Below are 14,539 nucleotides of genomic sequence, written 5' to 3' on the forward strand. Positions count from 1 at the left end.
ATTTATCAAAGATATTGATGAAGGTGTATCAGGCTTAGTGTTGAAGTTTGCAGACAATAAAAAGGTTGGCAGAGTTGTTAATGATAGTACTGGCAGTGTGCTACTGCAACAGGATCTAGAAAATTTGGGCAGATGGGCTGAGAAGTGGCAACTGAAGTTTAACATCCACAAATGCAAAGTACTGCATATGGGTAGAAGTAACCCCAGAGAAACATACCACTGTGTGGTACTACACTTAGGGTGGTAGAAAATGAAAAAGACCTGGGAGTAATTGTGAAGTCAGATATGAAGTTTCCTGAGCAACATAGACAGGCTGCCATATTAGGTCATGGGGTTTTGTCAATGATATACAGGAATTCTGGTAGCAGGGAAAAAGAGGTGATTATCCCTTGTATAAGGCAATGGTCAATGACTTCAGTACTGCATACAGGTCTGGAGGCCTCATTTTAGAAAGGATGTAGAGTTGCTTGAGCGTGTACAGAGAAAGGCAACAAGATTGGTGAGGGGAATGAAGGGGTCCTCTTACCAAGAGAGGCTTAAGTTCTGCAAATTGCAGCGGCTGGAGACTAGGCACCTGCAAGATGATCTGATAGATGTATAAGTCCTTGAATGGGTTGAGCACACTGAATTCTGATGGGATTTTTCCACTTTCTCAGATTACAAACCTAACTGGATATAAATTCAAATTGAGGAAAGACAGTTGTAGAAAAGATGTGTGGAAATTTGCCTTTAGCTAGCGGGTGGTTAATTGCTGGAACAAACTTCCATCTGTCATTGTGGAAGTTGATAGCTTAAATAAATTCAAGGAGGAACTGGACAAACTTTTAAAGGGAATGGTTGTGTGAATTCTTTTTTTTTTTTTTTTGGCTGATGCTACATAAGCTCATACACTTGCTTTCTTGCATCACATGCCTCTATTGCTATTACTAAAGCCGCACCATGCAAGCAAGATACAAAGACCAGTAGAATGTATGATATTAATTTTATGCTGAAGACCTATATGCATTATATCAATTAATGATGAATGAACAGCTCCTGGTAAATGCACAAACTGTGAAATTAACTAAATTTTATTTATCATCAGAAAACATTTCTCTGCTTTATATAAACTAAACCTCAACTAAGCTTAAGCATATCAGCCTTTAGCAACTGATTCACAACATAAAATTTAAATGTGTGCTTCTACTATGCTTCTACTCTGCCATTTCTAACATGAGTACAGATTTGAGTGGGTTCCATATCAGGAGCACATCATCCAAAAATCTAACCCAGAGTTTGACCTTAAGAGCAAATTTGGATAGGATCTAAATTTTTCAGATCAGATATGAATAATGTAGATATCCATATTTGTTCTGAAAAGTCCAGAGAAAAAAAGGTTGAGCATGGAAAATCCACTCTTTATTTCAAAAGTATGTGTTACCTTTATATTGAACGTGTGAGTTGGATACGGTCAAATCACAAGAAGAAAGATGTCACATATGGAAGGAGGCATAGGATAATCAGTGTGTGCTTATGTCAAGATGTTTTGTCAGGCTTGTTTTCACTTTAGTGGGGGAGGGGGGTTGCTAAAAACATCAACTCAACATCAAAGCTTACTAATATGTTCCCATGTTCTACTGTGATTTGTAAGAGTCTACTGATAAGATCACAGAATTTTGAGGAAGTGAGAGTTCTATTGTGCTGTAAATATGAGGATTTGAAAATTTCGTGGCCTGATTATGAAAGAGTAGTGGTACAGTGTTAAAAATGTCAGTACTTAATGTACTGACATTTTAATGTAAATAACACTTCAAATAGTAACCCACCGAGTTTCATACAGTTTCAGTAATGTCTTTTTTTTTTTTTAATTATAGGTTCTGAAACCAACAAAGTTGTGTGAATGAGGAAAGATGGATCACCATGCATTCGTCCAATGTTTTGGAAAAATTAGGAAGTGGGAAACAGAATTTAAACAAGGGAGGGAGAGCCTGAAAGATAACTCACATTGTGGTTTGTTTTGTTTGTTTGTTATTTGGTTTTAAGGAGCATTAGCAACTAAGGCCATATTGCTCTGGGGATATGCGGTGGTCATTCCTGACCTTTCCACATCCTTTGTATTTGGTGGGCATGGGCTCGAACACCAGTCACATTGTGGAAGACCTGCAATGTCCAGAAGTTGTTGACAGTGTGCATGATCTGGTGAGTGATCGAGAGTACCAGTTAAATACAATGCTAGCATCTTGGACATCTCATTTGAATGTGTATATCACATATTACCAGAGCTTCTCACTATGAAAAAGGTGTCAGCATGATGTAAAATGCACAAGAGTTGTTAAGTGAACATTTACATAATTTTTAAGCAGATCTTGCAAATTTCACTTTAGTGGGGTCATCACAGACTGCGAAGTCTGTGATGACCATAAATGAGATGTGGGCCCATCACTTTTGCACAGACAGATACAAAGGAGTAGTCCAACCAGTGGAAACAAACAGCTGTTTTCTCCATCCAAAGAAACCAAATCGATTTCTTCTATTGGCAAGGTGATGGCATCAGTTTTCTGGAATGTTGATTGAGTGCTGCTAGTGGATTACCTTAAGAAAGGCCAGACAGTCATAGGGGCATATTACACAGACTTTGCAAGGCATCTGCATGGAAACATCAAGACCAATGCCAAAGAAAATTTAGCAAAGAAGCCTTGTTCCAACAGGACAAAGCATCTGCTCACAAATCTTCTGTCACTGCCATGGCTGCATTGCATAAATGCAGCTTTGAAATCATTGGCCACCCCCCCCCCCCCACACACACACACATTCAGCTATTTCCTAATTTGAAAAATTACACAGCTGGCATCCATTTTCCTACTGACAGTGGTATCATTCCTGCATTGGACCCATTCCTGGAGGCCCAAGAGAAAACTTTCTTCAATAGAATCAACACATTGCAACATCAGTGGCAAAAATGTATCAGCTCCAAAGAACTATACTGAAAAGTAATATGTTACGAGACAAATACACCTTTTGACATCATCATGTTGTTGGAATATAATATATTCTAGTAAGTACTGGTGTGTGGTACTCGTACGTTGTTAGTAGGTTGTGTGTAGGTTGTTAGGTACCCGTAGGTATAACAACTGACAACCCAGTTATGATGTTAACTCGACAATACGAGAGATGCCAAACAGCATACAATAGTTAAAGACTAAAATAAAATTTAGGGCTAAAACCTCAGACTACGGAATAGGTAACTAACGAAGGGGATGCATTACTTATTCAAAGTAGTACAATGGCAAGCAACCCATTGTAAAGGTATTCATAATATGAGATGTAATGAAAACAATGCCAATTCACCAACTTTGGTGATTTACTACATATAGAACTGATGCAATACACTAATTTGTATGTCTAGTTAGTAAATTCCGTGATCTGAGGCTTTAGCCCTAAATTTTATTTTATGTAATTATTTTTAATTTTTTTTTATAAAAATTTTGAAAATGTTAAAATGTTATTTTTTTTTGCACTTCTTATTTTCTACAAAATAAAACTTTTATTATTTCTGCTGAAAAAAATATTATAAACATAAAATATAAACGTGAAACTATTACTTCCCCTTTTCAAATTTCTAAACTTAGAAAGGGAACTAAGTTCTAACTCTCCAGGTGCCTCCGTAGCCAGGTGGGAAGGAGCAGCAGTGCGTAGCACACGCTTCTTGATTAGACCGGGGTTCAAGCCCATCACCACCAAATACGGAGGATGCGGAAAGGTAAGGTGATGACCACCACATATTCCTGGAGCAATATGGCCTTAGTTGTTAATGCTCCTAAAAACAACAAACAAACTAACTCTCCAAGTCAGTGCCACAAAAATCATGGCAGCAAGTGTGCAGTGAACAAAGTTTACCACTCTGTTCCCAGGGGTAAAATGCCAGATATATTTTTAAATTAGTAAATTTTTCTCTTAATTCTGATACTATATCAGATAACAAGATCAAAAAACATTTTTATAATGAAAATTTAAAAATGGAACTCACCGGGTAAATGGTTGCCAACCCTAAGTCTAGTGCCTACATAATATCTTATAATATTACATAGGCACTACAACTGGGGTTGACAATCTTAGAATAGTTAAATAAAAAAAAATTGATGATGATATGTCAGATTATATCCACTAATGTGGATGACTCCCTACACATATAGGACAATGCTATTGTTCAGTAAAAGCATTATTACTAATCCTTAAATTTAAATTATTTGGTAGGCACAAAATTTAAATTTAGACAATGCAAATCTCATGTTTATTTGACTCATTATCATAATAAGTACTTTTGGATTTTTTTTTTTACTTTTACTCACCACTATCAAGAGCTTTAAGTTCATTTTCCATGCTCTCTTTTCTCAGTAGAGGAGATATAAAACTATGAGCAAATATATCCAGTGCTTCATGAAAATGTTTTGGATTTACTTCCATATTAAAAACAGTCTATTAAAATAAAATTATAAGATATGGTTAGGAAATAATGATATGTGGTTAGTATCCATTAAGTTTAAAAAAAAAAAAAAGATATATATATATATATATATATATTAACACACTCATACCAGAAAGGTTTAGAAACAACAAATTAAATTTTTATCAATACTTATAACATTTACAAGCACAGTATCAACATTCAATTATCTGGTGATGTTTCAAAATTATTTCTGAATCCTATCCTCAGAACTAAGTGGGCTCGTAAGTCAAGAAAGGGAAAAATCACTAGGGTATAAATTACTATACACAAAATATGCAATCAAGCTCATGTAATAGCAATAAAATTTAATTTTAATATATTACCAATATTAACATAATTAAAATATTAATTTTAATACTAGCAAAGAAGAATTATTTTTCAAAATACAGTGAAAAATTGGTTATATTTCTGAAACATTGGCAATACAAGAGCTGTTCAATAAAGAATGATCATAATTTTTTTTTCACAACATACCTTTATTAATCATCCATATTTTGATGGTCCTTTTCGAAGTAGTCCGCATTTGATGAAATGCACTTATTCTATTTCTGCAATTCTTCAAAAACATCGTGGAAGCTATTTTTTTGATATGCATTTCAGAATTCTCTCTAACTCTAAAAGGAAGGGGCTAAATCAAATTGATCCACTTGATATCGATGGTTTGACTGTAGATGATCCTGCTCAGATAGCTGCCAAACTGAATGAGCATTCTCCATCTACATTCTCACATGAGGAATTCTATAGAGAAGTGCAGAACAGAAACTTATTAAACTTTAACAGAGAGCTAAATGATTTTGTAATAACTGAGAGCAAAGGGGAAGAGAAATTATTGAAGTTAAATATAAAAAAGGCACCTCAGGGGAGGTCCCCCCATGGAGTGGAGATGTGAAAATGTATCTCCAATTCACAAAGGGGAGGTTCCCCCCATGGAGTGGAGATGTGAAAATGTATCTTCAATTCACAAAGGGGAGGTCCCCCCATGGAGTGGAGATGTGAAAATGTATCCCCAATTCACAAAGGAGGATCAAAGGGAGACACGAGTAATTACAGACCTGTTAGTTTAACTTCTATTCCAGGGAAAATTATGGAGTCACTGGTTAAAGAAGATATTGTAGGATGATCATCTAGACAAGACCATAGTAATAATTCAGACACAGCATGGTTTGTTAAGGGAAAGTCTTGTCTGACCAATCTGATTAAATACTATGATGTATTTTAAAAGGAACTGGATGCAAAAAATAATTCTGATATCATATACTTGGATTTCAGGAAAGCTTTTGATTCTGTTGCACATGGAAGACTACTGTAAAAACTGGAGCAGTATGGCATTAAGAGCAAGTTGCTACAATGCATAAAATGATGGTTGAGTGGGAGAAGTCAGAGAGTGGTAATCAATGGACACTGCTTTTCATGGACTAAAGTTATTACTGGAGTTCCCCAGTGTTCAGTGTTGGGCCCATTGTTGTTTTGTATATTTATCAATGATATTGATGGTATTATCAATGATATTAATGACAGTATGCTACTGAAACAATATCTAGAAAAGTTGGGCAGATGGGCTGACAAGTGGCAATTGAAGTTTAACATTGACAAATGCAAAGTACTGCATATGGATAGCAGTAACCCCAAAGAAATGTACCAACTGCGTGGTGTTACATTCAGAGTAGTGGAGAATGAAAAATACCTGGGGGTAATTGTGCAGTCAGATATAAAGTTTTCTGAGCAGTGCAGACAGGCAGCAAGAGTAGCTCATGGGGTCTTGTCAGTGATATACAGGAATTTTGCTAGCAGAGATTAGGAGGTGATTATCCCCTTGTATAAGGCAATGGTTAAGCCACACCTTGAGTACTGCATACAGGTCTGGAAGCCCCATTTTAGGAAAGATGTAGTTGCCAGAACAAGTACAGAGAAGGGCAACAAGACTGGTGAGGGGAACAATGGAGTGCTCTTATGAAGAAAGGCTTAAGTTCTGCAAATTGCAGCTTCTGGAGGCAAGACACCTGCGAGGCGGTCTGATTGAGGTGTATAAGGTCTTGAATGGTTTTAGCAGGATCAATGCTGATGGGATTCTTCCTCTTGCTCAGATTACAAACCTAAAGGGAATAAACTCAAATTGAACACAGGCTGTTGTCGAATAGATGTGTGGAATTTTGCCTTTAGCCAGCAGGTAGTTGATTGCTGGAACAAGCATCCATCTGTAGTTGTGGAAGTTGATAGCTTAGATAAATTCAAGGAAGAAGAGGACAAACTTTTTGGAGCAAATGGATGGGTGAACCGGGATGTTTATTTATTTTTTTTTCCCTCTACCAATGCTAATGTCTTTACAACTTCTTCTGATGAGTGAAAATGTTTTCCTTGTAGCTCCTTCTTAAACTTCAGAATTAAAAAAAAAATTGTAGTGTTCAAAGTCTGTACAGCAAAACAGATTTGACATTAATGCTAAGTGCTTGATGACAGTATGAGCAATTGTGAGGTGTTACACTGTCGAGATGCAGCACCCACTCACCTGTATGCAGTTGTGATCATTTGTGATGAATGTGATCCCACAAAGTGTGCAGTACAGTTATGTAGTAAGGTTCATAACAGTCGTACAGCCTAGCACAACATGCTAGTAAACTATTCCTTGAATGTCAAAAAAGGGATGACCACAACCTTTCCTGCAGAAGCCACAACATTTGCTTTTTTTGGTGTTGGCGAAGAAGTAGACTTCCAAACAGAGCTTTGTTGCTTATTCTCTGGGTTGAAATGATGAAGCCATGTGTCATCCACCATTATCACCTCATCTTCAGTAACTGTCGATTGCAGCTCCTCTCCATGAAATCTTGCTGTTGCTTAGGTGTGCACAAACATGTCATATGCAAATGGTCATAGAGAATGCCGTGCATGCTTCCTACTAATATTCTCAACATCTCTGCCACTTGTCTTACTGTTATATGATCATCTTCTATCATGATTACAGAAGCAGTTATGGTTTCTGTGGTGACAGCAGTGGTTAGAGCTCCAGCACTGCTGATTTTTGCGATCGAATCACATCCATTTTTAAACATTCTAAACCACCTGCAAGCTGTGCTATATGGAAGTGCGGATTCACTGTAAGCCCTTTTAACATTTCATATGCTTCAGCTGATGTTTTCTTTAAAAAGAAACAAAATTTGAAAGTAGCATGCTGTTCCTTGCATATCAAATCAGGCATAAACTTGACCGATAGCAAAGGTCAATGTGCGCAAAAATCAACTGTGCGATTGCTATATGATGCACCTTAGTTTGGTCTTAAATTCTGTACCTCAACTAGAAATAGCAAGCAGAACAGTATTTCAAAACAGGGTGAATATGAATACTTAAAAAAATGAAATCAGCTTAATTAATTACACTAGCCAACAAAATTTTTTTTTTTGTCATACCTTCATTATGAAAATATGTGAATATGGAGGAAATAAATGCACTAATTCCGAAAATCATCATAAAAAGTCTATCACATCTACATCAAAATATGTACCAACATTTAATGTTAAATTAAAGGGACATATAAGTATAATTCAAGTTTGTAATACAAGTGTAAAAAAAAATTATACATTCTCTATAACTCATTTAACTTGGGAAAAAATATCATAAATCATAGTGAAATAGTTATATTGCAATAATATATAATCAGCATGTCTATTAATTGTCCTTAAAAATGTTTGGCATGTGTTAAATTAGGAAACACACTTCTCAAGTATGCAAATCCATTACCTTCTTTATGTAGTCCCTTCATTAAATTTTTCATCAATCCACGTTTGATGTGCGGGGCTGGAAGAAGAATCTTGTTTGATTGCACTAAAGGAATATATTTTACATTACACTGTCCTGGTATGAACTCGTCCCACTTGTCCCAAAATGTTGCACAACATAATGTTCTTCTGTCACACAGCTGTCCACAAACACAAAAAACAGCAATATTTGTTGACCCCCGCAGCAAATCAACAAGCAAACCAATAACTTTTAAGATCACTGCATATGTTCCAACCATAATCCTGGTATTTTATAGAATGTAGAACCTTAGACATGCTTTCATGGCATCTTTCATGATTGTGTTTCATGCTTTCACGTCCAACTGAATGAAACACAGGAATTAATGGAAATTCGTTGCCATTATGAAGCAAAACTGCTTTTAAACTTAATTTTGAGTCATCTATGAATAAATGCCATTCATCTGACTTATGTATGACACCTAGTTCTTTCAGAAGTCCAATAATGTCTTTGCAAAAACACATAATGTCCTCCATAGCAAAATATTTCAAAAACTTTTCATGTCTTTTTCGAAACACTGAAATCTTTGTTCCTGCTGTGAGTATATTCCTAGAACCTAACAGTTCAGCTTGTTCTTTTGGAAAATTTAAGTCTCAACCCAACCAAATCATTCAATTCACCTTGTTTGATTAAATGTACCTCACTACCTGAACTTACTGGCTGATAGCCGACGTCTTGTGTGGAGGCTTCCAGGGAATCCTCAACTCTCGAGGGGGCTGTTTATGTTTGGAGGTTAGATTTACAAACCTGAGAACATGTCATGATCAGTTAATACTTGGAAAACCTTGGCACAGCCTATAAAAGTCCTCACCAAAAACACTAAGTGTGCTCTATTCAAATTGTTGCATCGGAATTTGAACCATAAGAACCATAGGTACAAGACTGATTATGTTTATCACAAGAAAACCTAGGCCAGAATAGAATTAGCTTATATCTTTTAAAATAAATCAGTATGTCATACATTACTGACTAGATTATGTAAAATTGGCATATTTTGGTAAAATGTAACTCCCTCTATATTTAATAACTGTGACATGATGTGAAACTATCATGGTGACTTTCAAAATCTACACATAAAAATTGGTTAAAAACAGTATTTAAGTTCTTGGAGGTAAAAATTGTGTTGACTAGTGTTATTAGATATTGTTACCAGATCAATATAGGGGATATTTACATTGATTAATCACAGAGATCATCTCAATCCAGACTAGATGGGCATATTAAAGATGTTCAGTTTGGGGCGACCAGCAAATTCCAACATGGCCTTCCATGCATTCTAATGTGTGGGTGGACCTATAGGATTTCAAAGAAACACCAGTACTATCATCTGACTAGAATTATAAGAGAAAATCTTTCAAGGAGGCATAATTCATCAAATTCTTTAACATCTCACTATCAACAGAAAACACGGCATAAGTTTTAATGGACATTATTTCAACATATTCAAGGAAAAAAGATGTCAAGAAGTGGAACCGGAATAGCACCTCTAGGGCATACCCATAATGAATGCCCTTATTAAATATCATAACAAGTCCGGCTTAGCAAATTACTAATTAAAATTCTAAGGTTACTGTTGTTGCTTTTGGAGGTTTTATAGCGCAACAGCAGCTAAAGGCAATTATTCGTTACAATATTCATTAAAAGTGAGATATATGCATTATGTGGGATTTAGCATTATATTCTGTCATAGCATTGCATCTTTTTTAGGAAAGTAAAAACTGAATTGATATCAGATAGAGTCTCTAAAATTTGTTTCAAAGCAGGAGTGATTTGGGCTGTGTGCCTTGATAAGAACATGGTTTGCACTACCCCATTATAGAAAGAATAACACTAGCCAACACGATTTTTACCTGACAATTTATAGCACCTTTTCAATCAACTCTGGCGTTTGAACTGTTTTTGCTAGGCCCAAATGTTCATCATCTTCCAGTGATTCTGTTCCATGGGTGAAACATTTATGCCACTCAAATGCATATGACAAGACAGACCATTCTCCATACACTTGCTTCATAATTTGAAACATTTCCATGGCACTTTTGCCCAGTTGTTTCTAATCTAATGTTTGCTCTTTGTTCCACTGCCCCTTCACAACACAAACATAGGAGAGATGTGCAATTCAGCTCACACTACGTTCAGAAATGGCAGCAATTTCTGCTGACCTTGACTGCACTACTTGAGGAACAATCCCTCTTTCACTTCATATTTACCTGTAGTAGAGGGCGGCAGCAGCAGCACTTGTCTCATAACATCAGTCTCGTTTTCCAACTGCTGCACTGTGTATAAAAGAAAAAAAAATGTTCCGATTATTCACTCTTTTACTTCAAGTCTACTTCTAGTAGATGGTATCACCAGCACTAGTCTCATAACATCATTCTCATTTTCCAATTGCAGCATTGGGTATGAAAGAAAAAGAAGATATTCCCATTATTTAATTTACTCAATTCTTTAAAAACCTATATCTCAATCATGTTTCCACAACAGATGTCTCTTCTAAAGACTTTCCAACCAACAAAACTAATCTCTCTCTCTCACTCTCTCTCTCTCTCTCTCTCTATATATATATATATATATATATAATTACAACTATAAGAGGGTATTAAGTACCCTCTTAAATGTAGCCTATAAAATAGAAGTATTCAAAGTGAGCTTTTAAGCCAAAAGAGCAGATGTATGATAAGACTTTTCCTACTTTTTTCCTAACTTTCCATTATTATTGCATAAAAGATTGAATATATATATAGATATTCAAAGTAAAGTAAGTAAAAGCTGTAGAGAAAAGAGAAGAAAGTTTAAAATATATATATTCTTTATAGTTATACAGGTAGTTCCCGACTTTACGAGCTAATTCGTTCCTAGCGCATATGCTCGTAAAGTGGGAATTTATTACCCATAGACATAATGTTAAAATTAGAGATTACGTTCTCAACAATGAAATTAGTTAGCTAATAGTTTATGTTTAAACAATGATTGATTTATCCAAAGAAAGGAAAATGTAGCCTATAAAATCAAGCAAATTATAATAATAAAGAAATTATTTATGACTTACAAATGTTAAAGAATGTTTATTCTTTATCATCATCGACTAAATGCACACTGGTTGATCACGCATTATTGGCTCGGCACTCGTTGGTTTGTTGCAAAAGGAGTCATCTTCTTCAGAAATGCTTCAAGAGGCATTTGTTTCCAAGATAATCTTCTCTTTTCTTTATAAATTTCAATAACATGCATAAGCATTTTTTAACGGAGCACACATATTGCAACTAACACAATTTGCATGGAGTAACAAGTTTACGAAGCTTAAAAAAAAAAGGAATGAAGAGAACATTCTGAAAGTTTATTTATGTTTTTTATACGATTGAAGATTTCAGTGAAGGGGAAACACATTTCACCATAATAACGTAAAAACCCACATAATTCCAGTTAAAGATATTATCGCAAATGCAATAAGATTGAGTTTACTACCTGTTTGTTTATAGGTGCACTATAGCCCCAGGAGCTTATGTGCCATTAAATGGCACATAAGCTCCTGGGGCTATAGTGCACACACACACACACTATTTATAATTAGACATAACACACACACACACACACTACATATTTATAATTAGATGCACTAACAGAAAAGCCCAATAAACGGAAAGTGCAAATCGTTTTTATTGTTTTATGGTAGTGACCTCCAAAAATGTGTTTTAGAAAAATTGGTTCTTATAACAGAACATATGATAACGATGAAAGTGTAGTGCATTTTAAATGATTTGAATTAGTAACTAATACAATTTACACTATAAAAATGACCTTTTGGAGAGTTATATAGTGAAAATTTCCAAGGTTGTGGAACGAATTACCAAAAAACAATGTGTTATTGGGTTCACATTATGATATTTTCACGATACGATGGCATCTCTGGATCAGATTAATATCATAAAGCGAGGCACACTGTATTGCATAGCTACGCACGTGGTTTGAAATACGGTATTTATGAATGTTTAACAATCATTTTTTTGCAATTAATGTTCATATTTTTGATTTTGTTGATACTTGATAAAAAAAAAAAAAAAAAGCTCGTAAACCCAAGAACTCGTAAAGCAGGAACTACCTGTATACATATACCGAGTGGCTATAAAATAAGTTTTCCTATTCAAGAGGGTGTCAAAATGGTTAGAGTTAGCACTGAAAATCGGTGGGTATGTCATTTAGGGTATGGGGAAGCGATTTGCAGAAGAAAAAAATTTAGTACAAATTTCTGCCGCCAGGGGAAAACGGCACTACACATATGTAAAAATTGTCATTTACTTCAAGACTTGCTGTTTAAGAAAATGATCTCCTGCTAGGCAAAAGCAGATGGGCCAACGCCACCTTCAATAACATTTTTTGGCTCTTACAAAAAAGGAACATGCTCTTTTAGTAAAACTGTTCTAGCAGAATAATAGTAATGCTAATGCAGCACTACGTGAATATCGGAAAATTAAAGGTTTGCATAAAGGACCTTTGATGTCAATGGGGCTTCGAAAACTAATAAAGAAATTTGGAGAGACCGGGGAGTTAGGTGCAATTCCAGGCACAGGATGACCACGACCACGTATCGGAACGGAGGTAGTGGATGAAGTGGTGGTTGCAATGGCCTGCAGGTCAGAATGCGAAATACTACCAGTCAGTAGTGCCAGAGGTGTGTCAAGAGACTTGAACCTTTCTTTGTCTACTACACATAAAGTGCTTAGAACGATTTTATGCTGGTTCCAGGACAAGATTCATGTAGTGCAAGAACTAAAGTCTTGTGATCAGCAACAACGAATAGACGTTGCTCTACGATTTCTGGCTCGTATGGAACTTGATGATACATTGGCTCGAATGAGCTTGTGGTCTGATGAGGAACATTTCAATCTTCGTGGGGCTGTAAATACACAAAACTGCTGAATATGGAGAATGTCTCGTCCGTCTGCTGTGCATGAAAGACCACTACAAAGTCCATATGTTACAGTATGGTGTGGATTCACAGCAGTTTATAATCAGACCATTTTGCATTGAAGAGTCTACACCTCGTGGCCCCATAAGGTGTATGGTAACTAGTGCATGGTACTGCGCTCTTCTAAAAGATCACATTATTCCCGCTCTGCAAGAAAGGCAATGCTTGGAGACAGTGTTCATGCAAGATGGTGCCCTCCACACATTGGTCGACAAGTGAAGGAACTTCTCCGTTCAACATTCGGAAATGATTGCACCATTTCTAGAGAACTACACATAAAGTGCTTAGAATGATTTTATGCTGGTTCCAGGACAAGATTCATGTAGTGCAAGAACTAAAGTCTTGTGATCAGCAACAACGAATAGACGTTGCTCTACGATTTCTGGCTCGTATGGAACTTGATGATACATTGGCTCGAATGAGCTTGTGGTCTGATGAGGAACATTTCAATCTTCGTGGGGCTGTAAATACACAAAACTGCTGAATATGGAGAATGTCTCGTCCGTCTGCTGTGCATGAAAGACCACTACAAAGTCCATATGTTACAGTATGGCTGGCCAGAACTGCTTTCCGCAGTTCTGGCCAGCCTGATCAGCAGATCTCAATCCCTGTTATTTCTAGCTATGGGGGATACCTGAAAGACAGAGTTTACTGTGGCGGCATACAGATGCTTGTCGATGTGAAAGCAAGCATTAAACAGCATGTAGCCAACATCCCCAATGAGATGCTATGTGAAACTGTGTCACACACAGTCCTCTGTTTTCGGAATGTCATCCCAAGTGAAGGAAAGCACATAGAACAATATCTGTAGATTTCTAAGTTCTGATATTAAAATCTAATCCTAAGTTAAGTATTCCATCTCATGTTTACAGTGCCAATAAAAACATTCCCCTGGTGGCAGAAATTTGAACTAATTTTTTTTTTCTTCTACAAATTGCCTCCCCATACCCTAAATGACATACCCACCGATTTTCACAGTGCTATCTCTAACCGTTTTGACACTAGTGTCTCCTTAATAGTGAAACTTATTTTATAATCACCCGGTATATTGGTGGCTCCATAGCCAGGTGGGAAGGAGCAGCAGTGCATAGCACACGCTTCTTGATTAGACCAGGGTTCAAGCCTGTCACCACCAAATACGGAGGATGCAGAAAGGCCAGGGAATGACCACCGCATATCCCAGAGCAATATGGCCTTAGTTGCTAATGCTCCTAAAAACCAAATAAACAAACAAACAAACCTGGTATATACAGTAAGTTCTGCTACAACACGTTATTTCACATGTTCCTAAAAATCTCTGC

General features: G+C 36.3%; 1 protein-coding gene across 3 annotated transcripts in view; it reads right to left on the minus strand.

Annotated features, from left to right (window-relative positions):
* The window catches only part of LOC150088086 (nardilysin-like), a 569,173-nt gene that overhangs the window by 502,453 nt on the left and 52,181 nt on the right, over positions 1 to 14,539 (minus strand). For all 3 annotated transcript variants that reach the window (XM_090370567.1, XM_090370565.1, XM_090370566.1), the window contains exon 5: positions 4,329 to 4,455. In XM_090370567.1, the coding sequence (XP_090226693.1) occupies positions 4,329 to 4,455 (127 nt within the window). The remainder of the gene's footprint in view (positions 1 to 4,328; positions 4,456 to 14,539) is intronic.

Source organism: Mastigoproctus giganteus, chromosome 3, assembly GCF_048544385.1.
Source record: "Mastigoproctus giganteus isolate SK-2022 chromosome 3, ASM4854438v1, whole genome shotgun sequence".
NCBI lineage: Eukaryota > Metazoa > Arthropoda > Arachnida > Uropygi > Thelyphonidae > Mastigoproctus > Mastigoproctus giganteus.